General features: G+C 41.7%; 1 protein-coding gene and 2 pseudogenes across 2 annotated transcripts in view; 1 reads left to right on the forward strand and 2 right to left on the reverse strand.

The window, feature by feature from the left end:
• DNAH3 (dynein axonemal heavy chain 3) overlaps positions 1-17,514 on the reverse strand; it is a 236,259-nt gene that overhangs the window by 182,695 nt on the left and 36,050 nt on the right. Inside the window, 3 exon segments of the mRNA XM_005697585.3 lie at positions 382-535; positions 6,485-6,561; positions 8,008-8,203. Coding sequence (XP_005697642.1) covers positions 382-535; positions 6,485-6,561; positions 8,008-8,203 — 427 coding nt within the window.
• On the forward strand, positions 11,347-12,491 carry LOC102182847 (annotated as a pseudogene).
• On the reverse strand, positions 15,986-16,809 carry LOC102188554 (annotated as a pseudogene). The gene has a single exon (XR_001297290.2). The product of XR_001297290.2 is annotated as a mitochondrial import inner membrane translocase subunit Tim17-B pseudogene (transcript).

Here is a 17,514-nt window from a genome sequence, read left to right on the forward strand (position 1 = left end):
TCAGGGCAAGTTACTTAGCTTCTCCAAGACTTAGTTCTCCCATTTTAAATAGAGATAAATGAATATATAGTACCTACCCCAAAGACTTATTATGGATATTAAGTGATATTTCACATAGGAAGTCCTTTATACATTATGTACATAATACATGCTTGATACATGTCAGCAATTATTCCGTTATATTAATAACTCTTCTTTATGTACTCAGTGACTAACAAAGCTGATATAATGTAGGGGTATGGGGAAAGGTAGTTGAAAGTACCAGAGAAAGAACTTGTTAATCAACTAATACTATCCACCTGACAGGTGATGTTAGGAAAACACATAACCAAGGACCAACAGAGTGGTACAGTCATAAGTGCCCATCCCAAGACCCCAAACCTCAAATTCCACCAGTGCTTGATCTAGGTTCTTTGAAAGCTCATTAAGCTTTTCAACATTGTTCTTCATTTCTTCTGTAGTCATTACTTCACGTTTCCTAAAACCTTCCAGTTCCTTGCTGTAGCCCTCAAGTTTCACTTCAAATTCTGAGCACCTGAAAGTAAAGACAATCCAATCATATTTGGATTTTCCATTTATCAGCACTGCTCAGCCATATTCAAGTCTGGGGAGAATATGATCTTCTGATACTGTAGATGTAAAACTTACAAATATATGCTATTATACATAATTTGTAATCCTACCTCCCAGAGACAGCTGCTGTGAACCTATCGGTGGTTAAATATTTCCAGATGTTTCTCATACAGGTAAATGTATATAAAATATGTATTATAATATATATGCTATTTAATATATGTTGTTGTTTAGTTGCTAAGTCATATCTGACTCTTTTGTCACCCCAAGGACTGTAGCACGCCAGGCTAGTGTTGTCCATGGGATTTCCCAGGCAAGAATACTGGTGTAGGTTGCCATTTCTTACTCCAGTGGATCGTTCTGATCCAGGGATCGAACCTGCGTCTCTTGCATTGGCAGCTGGATTCTTTACCACTGAGCCACCAGAGAAGCCCTAATAAAATATATACATGTATAAAATTCATGCATATACATATTATTTATTAGATATTTATTATTAAATGCCTAATTCCAAGAACTGCTCTAGGTATCAGGAATATATTTGTGAAGTACATCCTTAAGCTCCCTACCGTTATGGAGCTTGTATTTCAGTTTGGGGAAACCCAAACAGTAAACATATATGAACGGATGAATGACTGGATGGATAGATAAAACCATACCTAGATAAATATGAAATAAGCTATTTCTGATAGTGATAAATGCTCTGAAGAAAACAGAACAGAGCAGAATGCCTAGTGGACGGAAGTGAGGAGCTACTTTAGTTAGAGTGATCAGGGGAGACTATTCCAGAGATTTATCTACTTTATTCATATTTATCAACAAAGCAGTTCTCAAATGTACTTCTCCCTTTTCCTAAGAGGTAGATTAGCATAGTGTTAAGTGGATAGGTTCTAGAGCTGGGCTGACTAGTTCAAGTCCCTACATTGCTACACAGTAGCTATGTGACCTTGTTCAAGTTCTTTAAACTCTTTAGGCCTCAGATAAAACAGGGATGGATAAAGTGCCTGCTCTAGTAAGCTAACATATACAAAATGCTCAAATTGAGCCTGGTACATAATAATCACTATAAAAGTGTTCAGTCTCATTCACTAGAATTTAAACTCTACCAATGCAGTTTTAATCTCCTTAATTCCTTATTGAATCTCCAGCACTTAGAAGAAGCATCTGGCATAATACCATCAATATTCACTGAATGAATAAGGGGAATTTGCCATGGAGAACAACTATAGTAACATAAATTTGGCTATTATCTTAAAAATACTTTATTTTGTTACACAGTTTTGATGTTCTTTTTTTCTTAAAAATAATTTAAAAGAGTTAATTTTCAGTGGTTTGATTTGAATTTATTTCTAACTACACTGTGTGGTAAGTAGCCTCTGGTAAGGTCCTCAAAGAGCCACACCTCCTGGTACTTATATCCTTGTATAACCGTCCTCTTGAGTTTGGGCTAGAGCTAGCAACTCACTTCTAACAAAGAATATGGCAAAAGTGATGGGATGTTACTCTCTCATTTTATAGGCAAAGGTAGTCTCAAGTTGGAGCCATTGGTTATGCTTGATACCTGCAATAGAACAGGACATCCTTCTATTCTCTCCCTCCCCAGTCTTGCCTTAATGGGCTCCTTTCATCCTTCAAGTCTCATTTACATGAGCCCTTCTCGGATTTGCCCTTTGAATGCAACCACTGCGCTCCATTTTCCCATTCTTTTCCTTCATAGAGCTTCTGTCTTATCAGCTTTATCTTCCACCTCCCATGTCCCTTTTCTTCTCTGTATCCTCAGAGGAGAGAAATGGATACAGGAGCCCAGGAGGAAAGCAGGCAAGGTGGCTACTGCCTCTCATGCTTATTTTTCACCAAAGTTTTAAGGATTCAGAGATAGAAAACATAAGTGCAATGAGACACATAGCACTAAGTTTTTGCTTTTGTTTTGTGATTTTATACTCTGATAGGTATTAATTTCAGAGAATATCCTTATTAGGAAAAAAGTCTCATTCATTCACTCACTCATTCATTCATTCATCAAAAGAGTGAGAACTTGCTATTTGCAAAGCACTATGTTCTCCCTCGACACCCCAGAACACAATCTGGGTTCTCTCCCTAAGATACCTTTCTTTCTATTCACAAGATGCACTCTCATGGCAAAGAGCAGCTCACATTCCTGAAATGTTTGCCATGAATATTCCAGGTTACTTTTAGGCCCTTGGAACCTGCCACTGAGTGGAACAAAATGGGAGGAAAGCTGATTCTCCTGTTGTCCACACAATTTTGTGCTGCTGACTGCCTTTTCACATCATTAAAATTCTTTTTAGATGCCAAATACAGACTTACACACAAAGATAAATCTCTGATAAAACCACTTTTGAATTCTTCCCAGAGAGAAGTAGTATACAAACTCAGTGATTATTGGAAAATATTAGTTACCTATTGCTTAAAACTTCTCTTTTACAAATTTTATTGAAGTACAGTTGACTTGCAATATTATATTGGTTTCATTTGTATAACACAGTGATTTGATATCTTTATAGATATTAGACATTAGACAAAGTTATTATAAAATATTGACTATATTCCCTATGCTGTGTATTACATCACTGTAAAATATTTTTTATAACAGTTTGTATTGTTTTAAATTTTTTATAATTGCTTAGCACATTACAATTTCTTAAAGTGCTTTCAAATCTATAGTATATACATATATATAAGTATGTCATTAGTAATTAGTAGGCACTCAGGAAATTTGGTTAAGTAAATTGAGTTCTATTCCTAGGATCACCTGAAGTCTGTGGGAGAATACTGCAATAATTTTAAAATGTTATATTGTTAAGAATTCTGGCAAGAAACATAATTTACTCTGAGGTTCAAAGAAAGAGACTTCAATGAAGGGACTACTTACAGAGGTGAGATGTGGGTAGGGTTAAACGAACAAAGAGAGGAGAATGAAGCATCCAGAGACTAGTAACCTCAGAGGGAAGTCACTATGATCCCTAGGCCTGAGGGGACAATGAGAACTGGAAACACGGAGGAGAAAGAATTGTTATCCCGGAGGGATGCAGCTACTGGCCAGAACCCCAGGAACAAATAGGGAGGGAGAGAAGCAGTACAGCAGCCACTCTCCAACCTCGAGAGGGCTTTCCACTGGCCCTGCCTGTCTGGATCCAACAGACACAGGAGCTGAAAGCTAGAGACTGCAGGAATCAGCCAACCATGCATGGAGTGGACAGAGGAAGGTGGATAGAAATTGCGAGAAGGGGTGGGGACAACAAATGGAAATTGGCATTGAAGTAAAAAAAAATTACTGCGGCCTGGGAAAATAAGGTTAAGTCTCAGAGAGGGAAGGGGACTGTTCTCATAGACGATGAATGAATAAATGAGTATTTCTAAGCCCTCCTCACAGGTTTTCTCAGGATTTATGCAAAAATGATGGACAGGAAATTTAAGAGTTCACTAAAGAGAGGGCTGAGCCCAGGGTTGCAGGTGTCCATAGAGCTGCTTCTCTGCTGAGCTCTGTGATTGAGAGCTCAGATACCAAGCGATGGGTCAAGCTTGAGCTGCCCGTCCCTCCAAGAAGAAGTCTGGCACTCTCCTCTCACCATAAATGACACGTGTTCCAATTTCTTCCAGAGCCACCTCTCAGTCCTCTTAACTTCAACAGTTACTGTGAATGGTCATAGAGTAATGTTCTCGAAGTCTGCTCACAGGTAGTGGTTTGAAAGTTAAGAAGCATTTTTCTCCCTAAAGAAGTCATTGTTAATGTGCAAAAGAAGCTAACTGCTCTTGAATGCCTGGCATGTGCTGGATATCACTTAGGCATCACCTCAGACCATCTGATTTCATCCCTTAACACAATGGCACCCCTCACAAAATCAGATGACCTGAGATTGGTTCTACTATCCCCATTTTCCAGATTGAGGACACTTAGGCTCAAAAAAGATGAAGAAATTTGCTCCTGTTCATCTAGCTTTTAAAATGGTTCTGCGTCTTGGTGAGGTATCAAAACTCAGTTCCACTGAGGGGGGAGGCTATGTGTAAGGGGTGAGGGGGTATAGGCGGACCCTATACTTTCTCCTCAATTTTTCTGTGAACCTAAAACTGTTCTAAAAAAGGAAAAAAGATGCTTGCTCCTTGGAGGGAAAGCAATGACAAACCTGCTGCTGCCATTGCTAAGTCACTTCAGTCGTGTCCGACTCTGTGCGACCCCATAGACGGCAGCCCACCAGGCTTCCCCATCCCTGGGATTCTCCAGGCAAGAGCACTGGAGTGGGCTGCCACTTCCTTCTCCAGTGCATGAGAGTGAAAAGTGAAAGTGAAGTCACAGAGTCTTGTCCGACTCTGCGCGACCCCATGGACTGCAGCCCACCAGGCTCCTCCATCCATGGGATTTTCCAGGCAAGAGTACTGGAGTAGGGTGCCATCACCTTCTCCGTGACAAACCTAGGCAGCATATTTAAAAGCAGAGACATCACTTTGCTGACAAAGGTCCGTATAATCAAAGCTATGATTTTTCTAGTAGCCATGTACAGATGTGAGAATTGGACCATAAAGAAGGCTGGGCACTGAAGAACTGATGCTTTCAAATTGTGGTATTGGAGAATACTCTTGAGAGTCCCTTGGACTGATTTCCTTTAGTCAGTCCTAAAGGAAATCAACCCTGGACATTCATTGGAAGGACTGATGCTGAAGCTGAAGCTCCAATACTCTTGCCATCTGCTGTGAAGAACTGACTCATTGGAAAAGACCCTGATGTTGAGAAAGATCAAGGGCAGGAAGGGAAGGGGACGACAAAGGATGAGATGGTTGAATAGCATCACAGACTCAGTGGACATGAGTTAGAGCAAACTCTGGGAGATAGTGAAAGACAGGGAAGCCTGGCATGCTGCAATCCATCGGGTTGCAAAGAGACAAAGCTTAGTAACTGAACAACAACAAAAACATTTGTTAAAAGCTATCTGTTCATTGGGCTAAATTCTGGGTTCTGGGGACAGCAGCCATTTAGGTAGAGGGAGAAGAAGGCTGTAGATAGAAACAAACATACACATCTCTTTTGTTGTTTTGCTGGGCAAAGGTTGTTGTGAAGATAGCAACTTCCTCTCTTGGGATTATCCTTGAGTGCAATCTCCCATTCTGTGTAGAAATCCCTGCTTTTATCTTCCCTTTTCCTTTCTCCTGAGTATTAGCAAGGATGACGGAGTCTAAAGTTGGGTACTGGGGGTTTCATGTGTGATAGGGATTGTAACTGGTATGAATTTGCAGTCCCTAAACAAAGTGCTATAAGCTGGTATGTGTATGTGTGAGTGTGCATATGTACACAAGCATGTCTTTACCAGATACGTGATACTTGGCCCACTTCACTTGACATTGTCTGACTTCTTCAGTATGTGATATTTTGTCATTGTATTAAAATCTTTATTTAGCAGTCAAACACACTTTTGTGTCTAGAATAGAGCACACAGCAGATAGTAAAAAGCCATAATACTCAATGAAAAAATGAGTACAGGCAGATTAGCACTGAATGAGATCAACTGCAAAACTGGCAATTTCTCAGCTACCAACCATGTTTTATTATCCCTGTCTTGATATCTCACAGATCCATGGTCTTAAATGTAAGGCTGACAATTTTGCTATTATTATTGTAAGGCTGCTCTTATATGCTACTATTTTTGTCTTTTTCTCTCTGCATTAAATTTCAATTGTTCAAGGAAGGGAGGAAAGGCATTGGTTGGAGTTACTACAGTGAAGCAGGCTTACAGAGAATATCCCTTAGTGGGAAACAAAAGGAAATTCCTTCTCCACCAATTGTCATGAGCCTTCACCCACGCATTGCTGGATCAAGAGTGGCCCTAGACAGAATCAGGAACATATAGCATATTATAAAGCTGGATATCATTTCTTAAACATCAGACTTTTCCTGTACCTTTTAATGAGGTCCATCTCTGCCTGATCCCTCTTGCTAAGGAGAAGGTTCCGGCTGTTTTCAAAGATATCTTCAATCTGGTCTGGCCAGAGGAACAGAGTGCTGTTCAGTTTGATATCCTCTTCTGCAAAACACACACAGTCTGCTCTAGGACACTGCTCAGTTTGCAATGAATTAATTCAGCAGAATAAGAAGTCAACAGAAGTGAGTATAGGGGTGGCAATTAATGAATGGGCCCATTATTGATGAATGTTACCCAACATTTACTGAGCACTTACCAAGGGCCAGGCTAGAAGGTAGATGGTATGATCATCTTTGTTTTTACAGATGGGAAACACAGTTAAGCCAAGTGGTCAAGGTCACACTGCTAGGAGACAGCAGAGCAGATTTCAAACCCAGAACTAACCAACTCCAAAGCCTGTGTTCCAACCACTATGCACTTCATTATCTTCCTGGGCTAGGTCTGAGTAGAATCCTAGCTAAAGTTTGGTACTATTCTTTAAACTATTTCACCTCATCTGAATTTCAGTCTGGGTTACAGGTCAATGGTAATATCAATGTCAGATACCCTACCCATTTTATGGCTCTGGTCAGTTAAAATGCCGTGGGTTTCCTATGTACTCTTGGGAATTTAGGGGGTAGAGACCACAATGAGGGACTCCAGTGTGTGTTCACATGGTCAAGAGTACAGCTCACGAATGTGCAGGTGGATGGTTATGGGACCAATTTTTCACTCCCAGTTCCTATTTCTCCCTCCCATAACAATTCCTCCCTAACCATGGTGAATACCAGATAATTCACAGGTATTTCCAGATGGAAAAATGTTCTGAAATGTGACTTGTAGAGGTGATATTAGCTTTTCCTTCAGAACCTGGTCCTTACAAAGTTAGGTCCTTATTGAGTCCTAACTTGGCTCAATAAGCCATGAAGGGTCCCAACCATTTCTTTCCTCTTAAAATACGCAGGAGCATGAAGGAAAGTGCCCTGGCTTCCTCAAAGGTAGGATTGTATTAAGATATAGATGGATGAAACCTACCCATTTACAAAAGCACTCTGCATTTGAAAGAGACTTTTTTAGGAACACCACACATAAGAGGGAAAGACAGGCATCTAAGAAACAGTCAAGTCCCTAGATATTTCTTTTTGTCTACCAATAAGATTCTCATCATTTGATTCAAATTTCTCTGGATTAGAGTGTGGAATTAGTGTCTCTAATGGGGTCGCTGAGGGTCGGACACGACTGAGCGCCTTCACTTTCATGCATTGGAGAAGGAAATGGCAACCCACTCCAGTGTTCTTGCCTGGAGAATCCCAGGGACGGGGGAGCCTGGTGGGCTGCCGTCTATGGGGTCCCACAGAGTCGGACACGACTAAAGCGACTTAGCAGCAGCAATATAGAGACACACTTAAAAAGCAGCCCTTCTGATACAGATATTTAGTGGGAGGATTGTGAACTCTTCTTTTCCGGCTCCTTATATCTAAACATATAAATATATACATACATTTGCACGTACACACATGACATTGTACTTACGGGGCAAATCTGCATAGTCCATCAAGAACTCCAGCCGTTCAACTGCATCTCTAAGTTGCCTCCTGAGTTTGAACACGGTGACATCGCTGGATTTCTTTAAGAATTCAATGAGGAATACTAGCTCCCCAGTGTTGATAGGAATCTCACTGACTTTGTCGGCAATGAGGTTGTACTGATTACAGATGCTACAGGGAAAGTAACAGCCATCATCAACATCTAAAAGAACTTTCTTATGAAACCCACTATACTAAGCAGACATGATTACTATTTGGAGAGTAGAACAAGGTTTTCCAAATTTTCTCTACCTGTCAATTCTTGATGGATAATATTCATATGCATACCATATTTAGAAATAATAACAGTAGAAATGGTAATAATATATGACATGTACTATGCCCTTTACCATGACCATTCTAATCACTGAATGAGTATTAACTCATTTAATTTTCACAAAATTTCAAAGTTAGGAACTATTAATATTATTAACATTTTATAATGGAAGAAATGAGGCTGAGTAACTTTATCCAAAGCAACATGATGTTTAGGTGTCAGAGCCAGGATCTGAACCTGGTTTAACCGATTCCAAACCTTATACTCTTAACAAGTAAGAGTTAAGTCTTATTTGGTTCAGTCTTGGAAGACTGAACTTTTCTAAGAATCTGTCCATTTCTTCCAGGTTACCCATTTTATTCAACATAGTTTTAGAAGTCCTAGTTACAGCAATCAGAGAAGAAAAAGAAATAAAAGGAATTCAGATTGGAAAAGAAAAAGTAAAGCTCTCACTGTGTGCAGGTGGCATGATACTATACATAGAAAACCCTACAGATGCTACCAGAAAATTACTATTCAGTGAATTTAGCAAAGTCATAGGATACAAAATCAATACACAGAAATCACTTGCATTCCTATATACTAACAATGAAATATCAGAAAGAGAAATTAAAGAATCAATCCCACTCACCCTTGCAACAAAAATAAAATATCTAGGAAAAAAAACTATTTAAGGAGACAAAATAACTGTATACAGAAAATGATAAGACACTGATGAAAGAAATCAAAGATTACATAAACAGATGGAGAGATATTCCATGCTTCTAGGTAAGAAGAATTAATATTGTCAAAATGACTATACTACCAAATGCAATCTACAGATTCAATGTGATCCCTATCAAATTACCGATGTTATTTTTCATGGAACTAGAACAAAAAATTTTCACAATTCATATGGAAACACAAAAGACCCTGAATAACCAAGCAGTCTTGAAAAAGAAAAATGGAGCTGAAGGAATCAACCTTCCTGACTTCAAATTATACTACAAAGCTACAGTCATCAAAATCTATGATACTGGCACAAAAACAGAAATATAGACCAATGGAACAAGACAGAAAACCCAAAAATAAACCCATACACTCATGGGTACCTTATTTTTGACAAAGGAGGCAAGAATATACAATGGGGCAAAGACAGCCTCTTCAATAAGTGGTGCTGGGAAAAGTGGACAGCTACGTGTAAAAGAATGAAATTACAACACTTCCTAACACCATACACAAAGATAAACTTAAAATGGATGAAAAACCTAAATGTAAGACCAGAAATTATAAAACTCTTAGAGGAAAATATAGGCAGAACACTCAATGACATAAATCAAAGCAAGATCCTCTATAACCCACCTCCTAGAGTAATGGAAATAAAAACAAAAACAAACAAGTGGAATTTGATTAAACTTAAAAGCTTTTGCACAGCAAAGAAAACTATAAGCAAGGTGAAAAGAGAACCCTCAGAAAGGGAGAAAATGATAGCAAATGAAACAACTGACCAAGGATTAATTTCCAAAATATATAAGCAGCTCATACAACTCAATACCAGAAAAACAAACAACCCAATCAAAAAATGGGGAAAAGACCTAAACAGAAATCTCTCCAAAGAAGACATACAAATGTCTAACAAACACATGAAAAGATGCTCAATATAGTTCATTAGCAGAGAAATGCAAATCAAAACTACAATGAGATATCACCTCACACCAGTCAGAATGGCCATCATCAAAAAGTCTACAAACAATAAATGCTTGAGAGGGTGTAGAGAAAAGGGAATGCTCTTGCACTGTTTGTGGGAATGTAAATCGATACAGCCTCTATGGAAGATGGTATGGAAATTCCTTAAAAAACTAGGAATAAAACCACCGTATGATCCAGCAGTCCCACTCCTAGCCATATACTCTGAGGAAAGCAAAATTGAAAAAGACAAATGTACCCCAATGTTCATTGCAGCACTACTTACAATAGCTAGAACATGGAATCAACCTAGACGTCCATCAACAAATAAATGGATAAAGAAGCAGTGGTACATATATATAATAGAATATCACACAGCCCTAAAAAGGAATGCATCTGAGTCAGTTCTGATGAGGTGGATGAACCTAGAGCCAATTATACAGAGTGAAGTTAGTCAGAAAGAGAAAAACAATTATCATATATGGGCTTCCCTTGTGGCTCAGCTGGTAAAGAATCTGCCTGCAATGTGGGAGACCTGGGTTCGATCCCTGGGTTGGGACGATCCCCTGGAGAAGGGAAAGGCTACCTACTCCTATTCTGGCCCAGAGAATTCCATGGACTATACAGTCCTTGGGGTCGCAAAGAGTCAGACATGACTGAGCAACTTTCACTTTCATGGCATATATACAGAATCTAGAAAGATGGTACTGAATAATTTATTTGCAGGGCAGCAATGGAGAAACAGACATAGAGAACAGATTTATGGACACGGGGAGAGAGGAGGAGAGGGTGCAATTATGGAGAGAGTAACATGGAAACTTAATTACCATATGGAAAATAGACAATGGGAATTTGCTGTTTGCCTCAGGGAACTCAAACAGGGGCTCTGTATCAACCTAGAGGGGTGGGAAGGGAAGGAAGACGGGAGGGAGGGGCTGATTCATGTTGAGGTTTGACAGAAAACAAAATTCTGCAAAGCAATGATCCTTCAATTAAAAAATAAATAAAAATTTAAAAGAACAATAGCTATCATAGTTTTGCCCTCGCCGTGATGAGGAGGTGGAGAAGGAGTCGGCTTGGGGAGATGGAACATCAAGCTGGAGCGCGGAGCCTGAGTTGAGGGAGCTTAGCCGCCTGTCCTCCCAACGCCGCCACCCGCTCCCCCAGCGCTGAGAGCCAGGGACAGGGACAGAGTGAGCGAAAGTGCGCCGGAAGGCGGCGCCCGCGAGCGCCCGCGCGTGCACCGTGAAAGGAAGTCTCTGCCCGTCGCCTTCGCCTTCCCTTCTCTCCCCCTCCCCGCTGCCCGCCCCCGTCCCACCCCGAAAGCGGCACCATGTTGGTGCCCGCGGCCACTGTCAGTCAAAAGCAGCTCAACTCCAACCTCGACCGCGGCGGGCGAAACCTCAGAAAAAGAACAGCAAGAAGCAATTGAACATGTTGATGAAGTACAAAATGGAATAGACAGACTTAATGAACAAGCCAGTGAGGAGATTTTTGAAAATAGAACAGAAATATAACAAATTCCGCCAACCATTTTTTCAAAAGAGGTCCGAATTGATCGCCAAAATCCCAAATTTTGGGGTAACAACGTTGGGAAGGAGGATGAAGAGGCGCTGCATTATTTGATAAGAGTTGAAGTGACAGAATTGGAAGACATTAAATCAGGTTACAGAATAGATTTTTATTTTTGATGAAAACCCTTACTTCGAAAATAACATTCTCTCCAAAGAATTTCATCTGAATGAGAGTGGTGATCCATCTTCAAAGTCCACTGAAATCAAATGAAAATCTGGAAAGGATCTGACGAAACGATCAACGCAAACATGGAATAAAGCCAGTAGGAAGAGACAGCAGGAGAAACCAGAAAGCTTCTTCACCTGGTTTACTGATAATTCTGAAGCAGGTGCAGATGAGTTCAGTTCAGCCGATCAGTTGTGTCCAATTCTTTGCGACCTCATGGACTGCAGCAGGCCAGGCCTCCCTGTCCATCACCAACTCCTGGAGTTTACTCAAACTCATGTCCATTCAGTCAGTGATGCCATCCAACCATCTCATCCTCTGTTGTCCCCTTCTCCTCCTGCTTTTAATTTTTCCCTGCATCAGGGTCTTTTCAAACGAGTCAGCTCTTCACATCAGGTGGCCAAAATATTGGAGTTTCAGCTTCAACATCAGTCCTTCCAATGAACATTCAGGATTGATTTTCTTTAGGATGGACTGATTGGATCTCCTTGAAGTCCAAGGGACTCAGATGAGTTAGGAGAGGTCATCAAAGATGATATTTAGCCAGATTCATTACAGTACTACTTGGCTCCTGACATGGATGATGAGGAAGGGAAAGGAGAAGAGGAAGACGATGATGATGAAGAGGAAGAAGGATTGGAAGGTATTGATGAAGAAGGGGATGAGGATGAAGGTGAAGAAGATGAAGATGATGATGAGGGAGAGGAAGGAGAGAAAGATGAAGGAAAAGATTACTAATGGAACAACTGATGGATTCCAACCTTTTAAAATTTTCTCCAGTCCCTGGGAGCAACTTGCAGTCTTTTTATTTTTCCTCCTCTTGTGCTCTGTTGCCCTGTTTTTGAGGTCTCTTTTCTCCTTTATACCATGGTTCACAACTTATCGGGGGGGGGGGGGGGCGGGGCACGGATACCTTGAGCAGAATTCAGTAGGAAAATAATCTCTACCCCTTTCTGTTCCCAAATTCATTTTTCTCCCTTCCCGTCTCAACAAAAATTATATATTGGCCTCTGCCCCCAGTTCCTAGCACTAAGCCCATGAAATCCATGTAACTTTATGGGTGATAGGAATAGCCTTCATTCTAGTGAGGTGACTCAGGGTGACTCCTGGATGAGCTGGCCACTGGAAAGACTGAGCCATGATTAGAGGCCTGGAACAAATTAATTAAACTGAAGGACAGGGTCACTAGAACTTTCAATTTACAGCTGGTTGGTCAAAAGCACAGAAGCACAACTCGAACTTGTGACTGGTGTCTGAAATTATGAGAGACAGTCTTATAGGACTGAGCCCTTAACCTGTGGAAGCTGATGCTACCTCTGGGAAGACAGTGTCAGAATTAAGTTGAATTGCAGGGCACCCAGCTGAACTGATTTGTGTGGGGAAAGTCCTCTATACATTTGGTGACCGGCAGTGACAAGAACGAAGAGTTCTATATAGAAGTAAAGGAGACACACAGAAAACACACAGTAGGGAGGATGTAGATTTTGCTGCTCACAAGTTAGACTGAGTTGAGTCTTTCTTTTAAACCCATTAACTACTAGATCCTCTAAAAGTCCTGAATATGGGTTGATGATATCAGAAATCTGACCAAAATAACACCTTAGCAATATCCAGGGATTAGTTAAGCACAACAAACACTGTTTTCTACATGCACTGACAATATCATTTAAAATAAAGATCCAGGGGTCCTGTAAGCACAGGGCTAGTCTCTGTATCGTGTAGTGATGGCATAAGGGAGACCAGTATATTTTGCATCAATCTATGGCCTCTCTGCCCCCAATCCCTCCCAGCATCAGAGTCTTTTCCAATGAGTCAACTCTTTGCATGAGGTGGCCAAAGTACTGGAGTTTCAGCTTTAGCATCATTCCTTCCAAAGAACACCCAGGACTGATCTCCTTTAGAATGGACTGGTCGGATCTCCTTGCAGTCCAAGGGACTCTCAAGAGTCTTCTCCAACACCACAGTTCAAAAGCATCAGTTCTTCTGCACTCAGCTTTCTTCACAGTCCAACTCTCACATTCATACATGACTACTGGAAAAACCATAGCCTTGACTCATGTGAAGAGTTGACTCATTGGAAAAGACTCTGATGCTGGGAGGGATTGGGGGCAGAAGGAAAAGGGGATGACAGAGGATGAGATGGCTGGATGGCATCACCAACTCGATGGACGTGAGTTTGAGTGAATTCCAGGAGTTGGTGATGGACAGGGAGGCCTGGCGTGCTGCAATTCATGGGGTTGCAAAAAGAGTCGGATATAACTGAGTGACTGAACTGAACTGAACTGATGGCCTCTCTACTTTATTGTCACTTTTTGGACAAGATTTTCCACCCCGAGGGGAACATACATTCAGACCTGAGGGATAACTTCTTATATCTCTACTCAGGGCCATGGAATTTCTGATCAATATTTCAAGTCATTGTTTTAGCAACTTTAGACCAATGCACCTATAGTGGAAATAGATGGCATGCCCACTTTATTACCAATGCACTTAAGGTGCCTCCTGCCTTTATGGCCAGAGCATCCCTTTCTAGGGCACACCTATCACTAGAAACAAGAAGTTACTTCACTCAGCAATCACAGGACAAAAAAGTAGTGAGGGTGGGATGTGGGTTCAGAAGATTCAAACCCACCTAATTGGGCAAGTGAGTTTTTTCTCCCCCACCACCCAGGCCTCTTCTCCATTCAGTAGTTTTATATCTGTTTTACCTACCTCATTGGATGGCTGAGAAGAACAAATGAGTCAGAGTCACTATTTTCAAGGTAGAAAGAAACTTCAGAACTCAATCACTGACCAGGAGTTTCTGTTTCTGGGCTCTTAGAAATCCCCAGGTTTGTAAGGGGACACATTTACTTTCATTTATATTAAAAAGACCAAAGGAAATTATACATTTATTTTGATGGGGAAGAAAGCATGGACCAACCAAGGCATCATGTTACTTGATATGACAGGATGTGAAAGTGAAAGTCAGTCAGTTATGTCCAACTCTTTGCAACTGTATGGACTATATAGTCTAAGGAATTCTCCAGGCCAGAATACTGGAGTAGTTAGCCTTTCCCTCCTCCAGGGGATCTTCCCAACCCAGGGATCAAACCCAGGTCTTCTGCATTGCAGGCAGGATTCTTTACCAGTTGAGCCACTGGGGAAGCCCTGATTTGACAGGAACAAATACTTAAGGGAAAAAAACCCAACTACCTGATGCTCAAACTTTCTAAAAGGAAGTGTCCTAGTAGTTCGAAGGCTGAAAATGGTTTACTGTCCTAGTCCCAAATATTTATTCTATAGGCAAAGGAATTGAAGATCCAAGAGGTGAAGCCAGAGAACACAAACAAGTAAATGGAAGGCCTTGGATTCAAAATCAAGACTTCTGGCTCCCAAAACAGAAATCCCACAATTTCATTACTCAGTCAGAAAGTTGAATGCAGTGGTGGAAGAGTGTGGATCTGGAGTCAAAATGAACTAGGTTAACCCTGCATGTGCCACTTAAGGATCTCCTGGAGGCTCAGTTTCTTTTTCAACATAAAGGAGAGAATAATGAACAACTTCTTAGGGTTGGTGTAAAGACTGATTAGATATTGAATGTTCAGAACACTTACACAGTGCCTGGACTACAATGTGTGCTGGAAAAATGATAACTATTATCATCATTAATTTACTGATGAGTTTCCGATATGTAGTTTATAAATCTTAAAAGTGCCATAAAATGCTAAATTTATACTTATCTACAAATAAATGAATGATATATAAAATAACATTAATAATGATTATTAGTGTTAAATCATTTTAGTCTATCATTTAAAGCTGTCTGAGAAAGAGAGCTAAAAATAAGACACATTTTGTAACATTCAAATAGAAGCTACTGCTGCTAAGTCACTTCAGGCGTGTACGACTCTGTGCGACCCCATAGACAGCAGCCCACCAGGTTCCCCTGTCCCTGGGATTCTCCAGGCAAGAACACTGGAGTGGGCTGCCATTTCCTTCTCCAATGCATGAAAGTGAAAAGTGAAAGTGAAGTCGCTCAGTCGTGTCCCACTCTTCGTGACCCCATGGACTGCAGCCTACCAGGCTCCTCCATCCATGAGATTTTCCAGGCAAGAGTACTGACGTGGGAAGCAGAGTAGCAGAAATTTACTGTCCCAGTATCTTAGCATCATTTCTTTTTCTAGTAACCACAGCCTACTTCTTCTCGGGGTACCCTCTCTTTCCTTTTCTTGATTCTTTTTTTTTTTTCATTTTCAAAACTGGCTTTAAATACTCATCAGAGTGCCATGCAAAGGGATTGGGGTGAGAGCATGTGAATGGGGGTTGGGGTGCTCTGAGAGAAAAGGGACCCATCCATCAGGGCAGCTGGGGAGCCCCACCCCCAACCTGGGATAAAGGAACAGATAGAGGCCCTCTCGAGGGTCCCATGGGCCAACTGGGAGCCAGCCCTCCCTTCGAGGTAGATCATCGGGGAGGGGACCAAGGAGGAGCTCCCACAGTGGCAGTGGCAGGTGGTCACTTCCTCAGTGGTACTGCTGATAGCTGGGGTAGCCTGGGCCTGGGGTACCCTCCTTAGAGGTCAGCTGGCCAGGGTCCTCCAGGAATGGGGGCGCATTGCAGAACTGCTGGGCAGTATAGCGAGTGAGAAGGATGCCAACACCCTCAATGAGGGCCAACAGGATGCCCCCCATCATTGCCGAGCCCACCATGGCCAATGGGCCACTGCGGGCAGCCAGCACAGCCCCGGTCAGTGCTCCACTGGTGATAGAAGTCCAGGGATCTTCCTTGCCCCAAAGCCGCACCAGACCGCGGTCGATGGTGGAAAATAGGCCCCCCCACACAGCGAAGCTACCTCCAATCTGAGGGGCTCTGATCCTTACAGCATTGACACTGCCTCTCAATCGGTGCCGCATTCCGACAGGGGCATTGCGGAAGCCCTTAATGGCCTGGAAGACTCCACCGCCGATAACACCCATAGTGAAGGCTCCACCGCAATCATCCACAATTCGCCATGGGCAAGGTTCCTGAGCATACTCCTCCATGGCGCCGGTGTCCGGCCGCGCAGTATCCCTTTTTCTTGATTCTCATGGTTTAGGTAAGGCTGACATTCACTCTAGAGATGAGAATAGTACCCAGATCTAAACCATCCTCTTGACTATGGTGTTTGCCTTGGTGTTGTCCAAACAATCCAAGTCAGGCTAGTGCCTCACTTGCCCAGTGGCACAGCGTTGGAAAAAAGGTAAATCTTTTTTCCCCTGAGAATGAGAACCTGGGAGGATTAAGTCTGGAGCTGCTGGTGCCCACAAACTGGAGAGAAGCTGTCCGAGAATGAAGCTGACACAGCAGACAGCAAGCAGAGGGAGGGAGACTACATCCTAATTTGTAGTATTGAGGGCCTGAGGCTAGCAACTCCTAACCTTTTCAACATGCAGACACCAAATTTCTTTTTTACCTTAGCCAGTCACACCTCCTACCCCTTAAAATCAAAAACGTATTGACTAACATATGGTCATCAGTAAAATGAAGGCATGATATAGAGTTTAAGATTGAAGAATGAAGGGATGAAGCCAAAGCAAAAACAATACCCAGTTGTGGATGTGACTGGTGATAGAAGTAAGATCCGATGCTGTAAAGAGCCATATTGCATACGAACCTGGAATGTCAGGTCCATGAATCAAGGCAATTTGAAAGTGGTCAAACAAGAGATGGCAAGGGTGAACATTGACATTCTAGGAATCAGCGAACTAAAATGGACTGGATTGGGTGAATTTAACTCAGA

Source organism: Capra hircus, chromosome 25 (genome assembly GCF_001704415.2).
Source record: "Capra hircus breed San Clemente chromosome 25, ASM170441v1, whole genome shotgun sequence".
Classification (NCBI taxonomy): Eukaryota; Metazoa; Chordata; class Mammalia; order Artiodactyla; family Bovidae; genus Capra; species Capra hircus.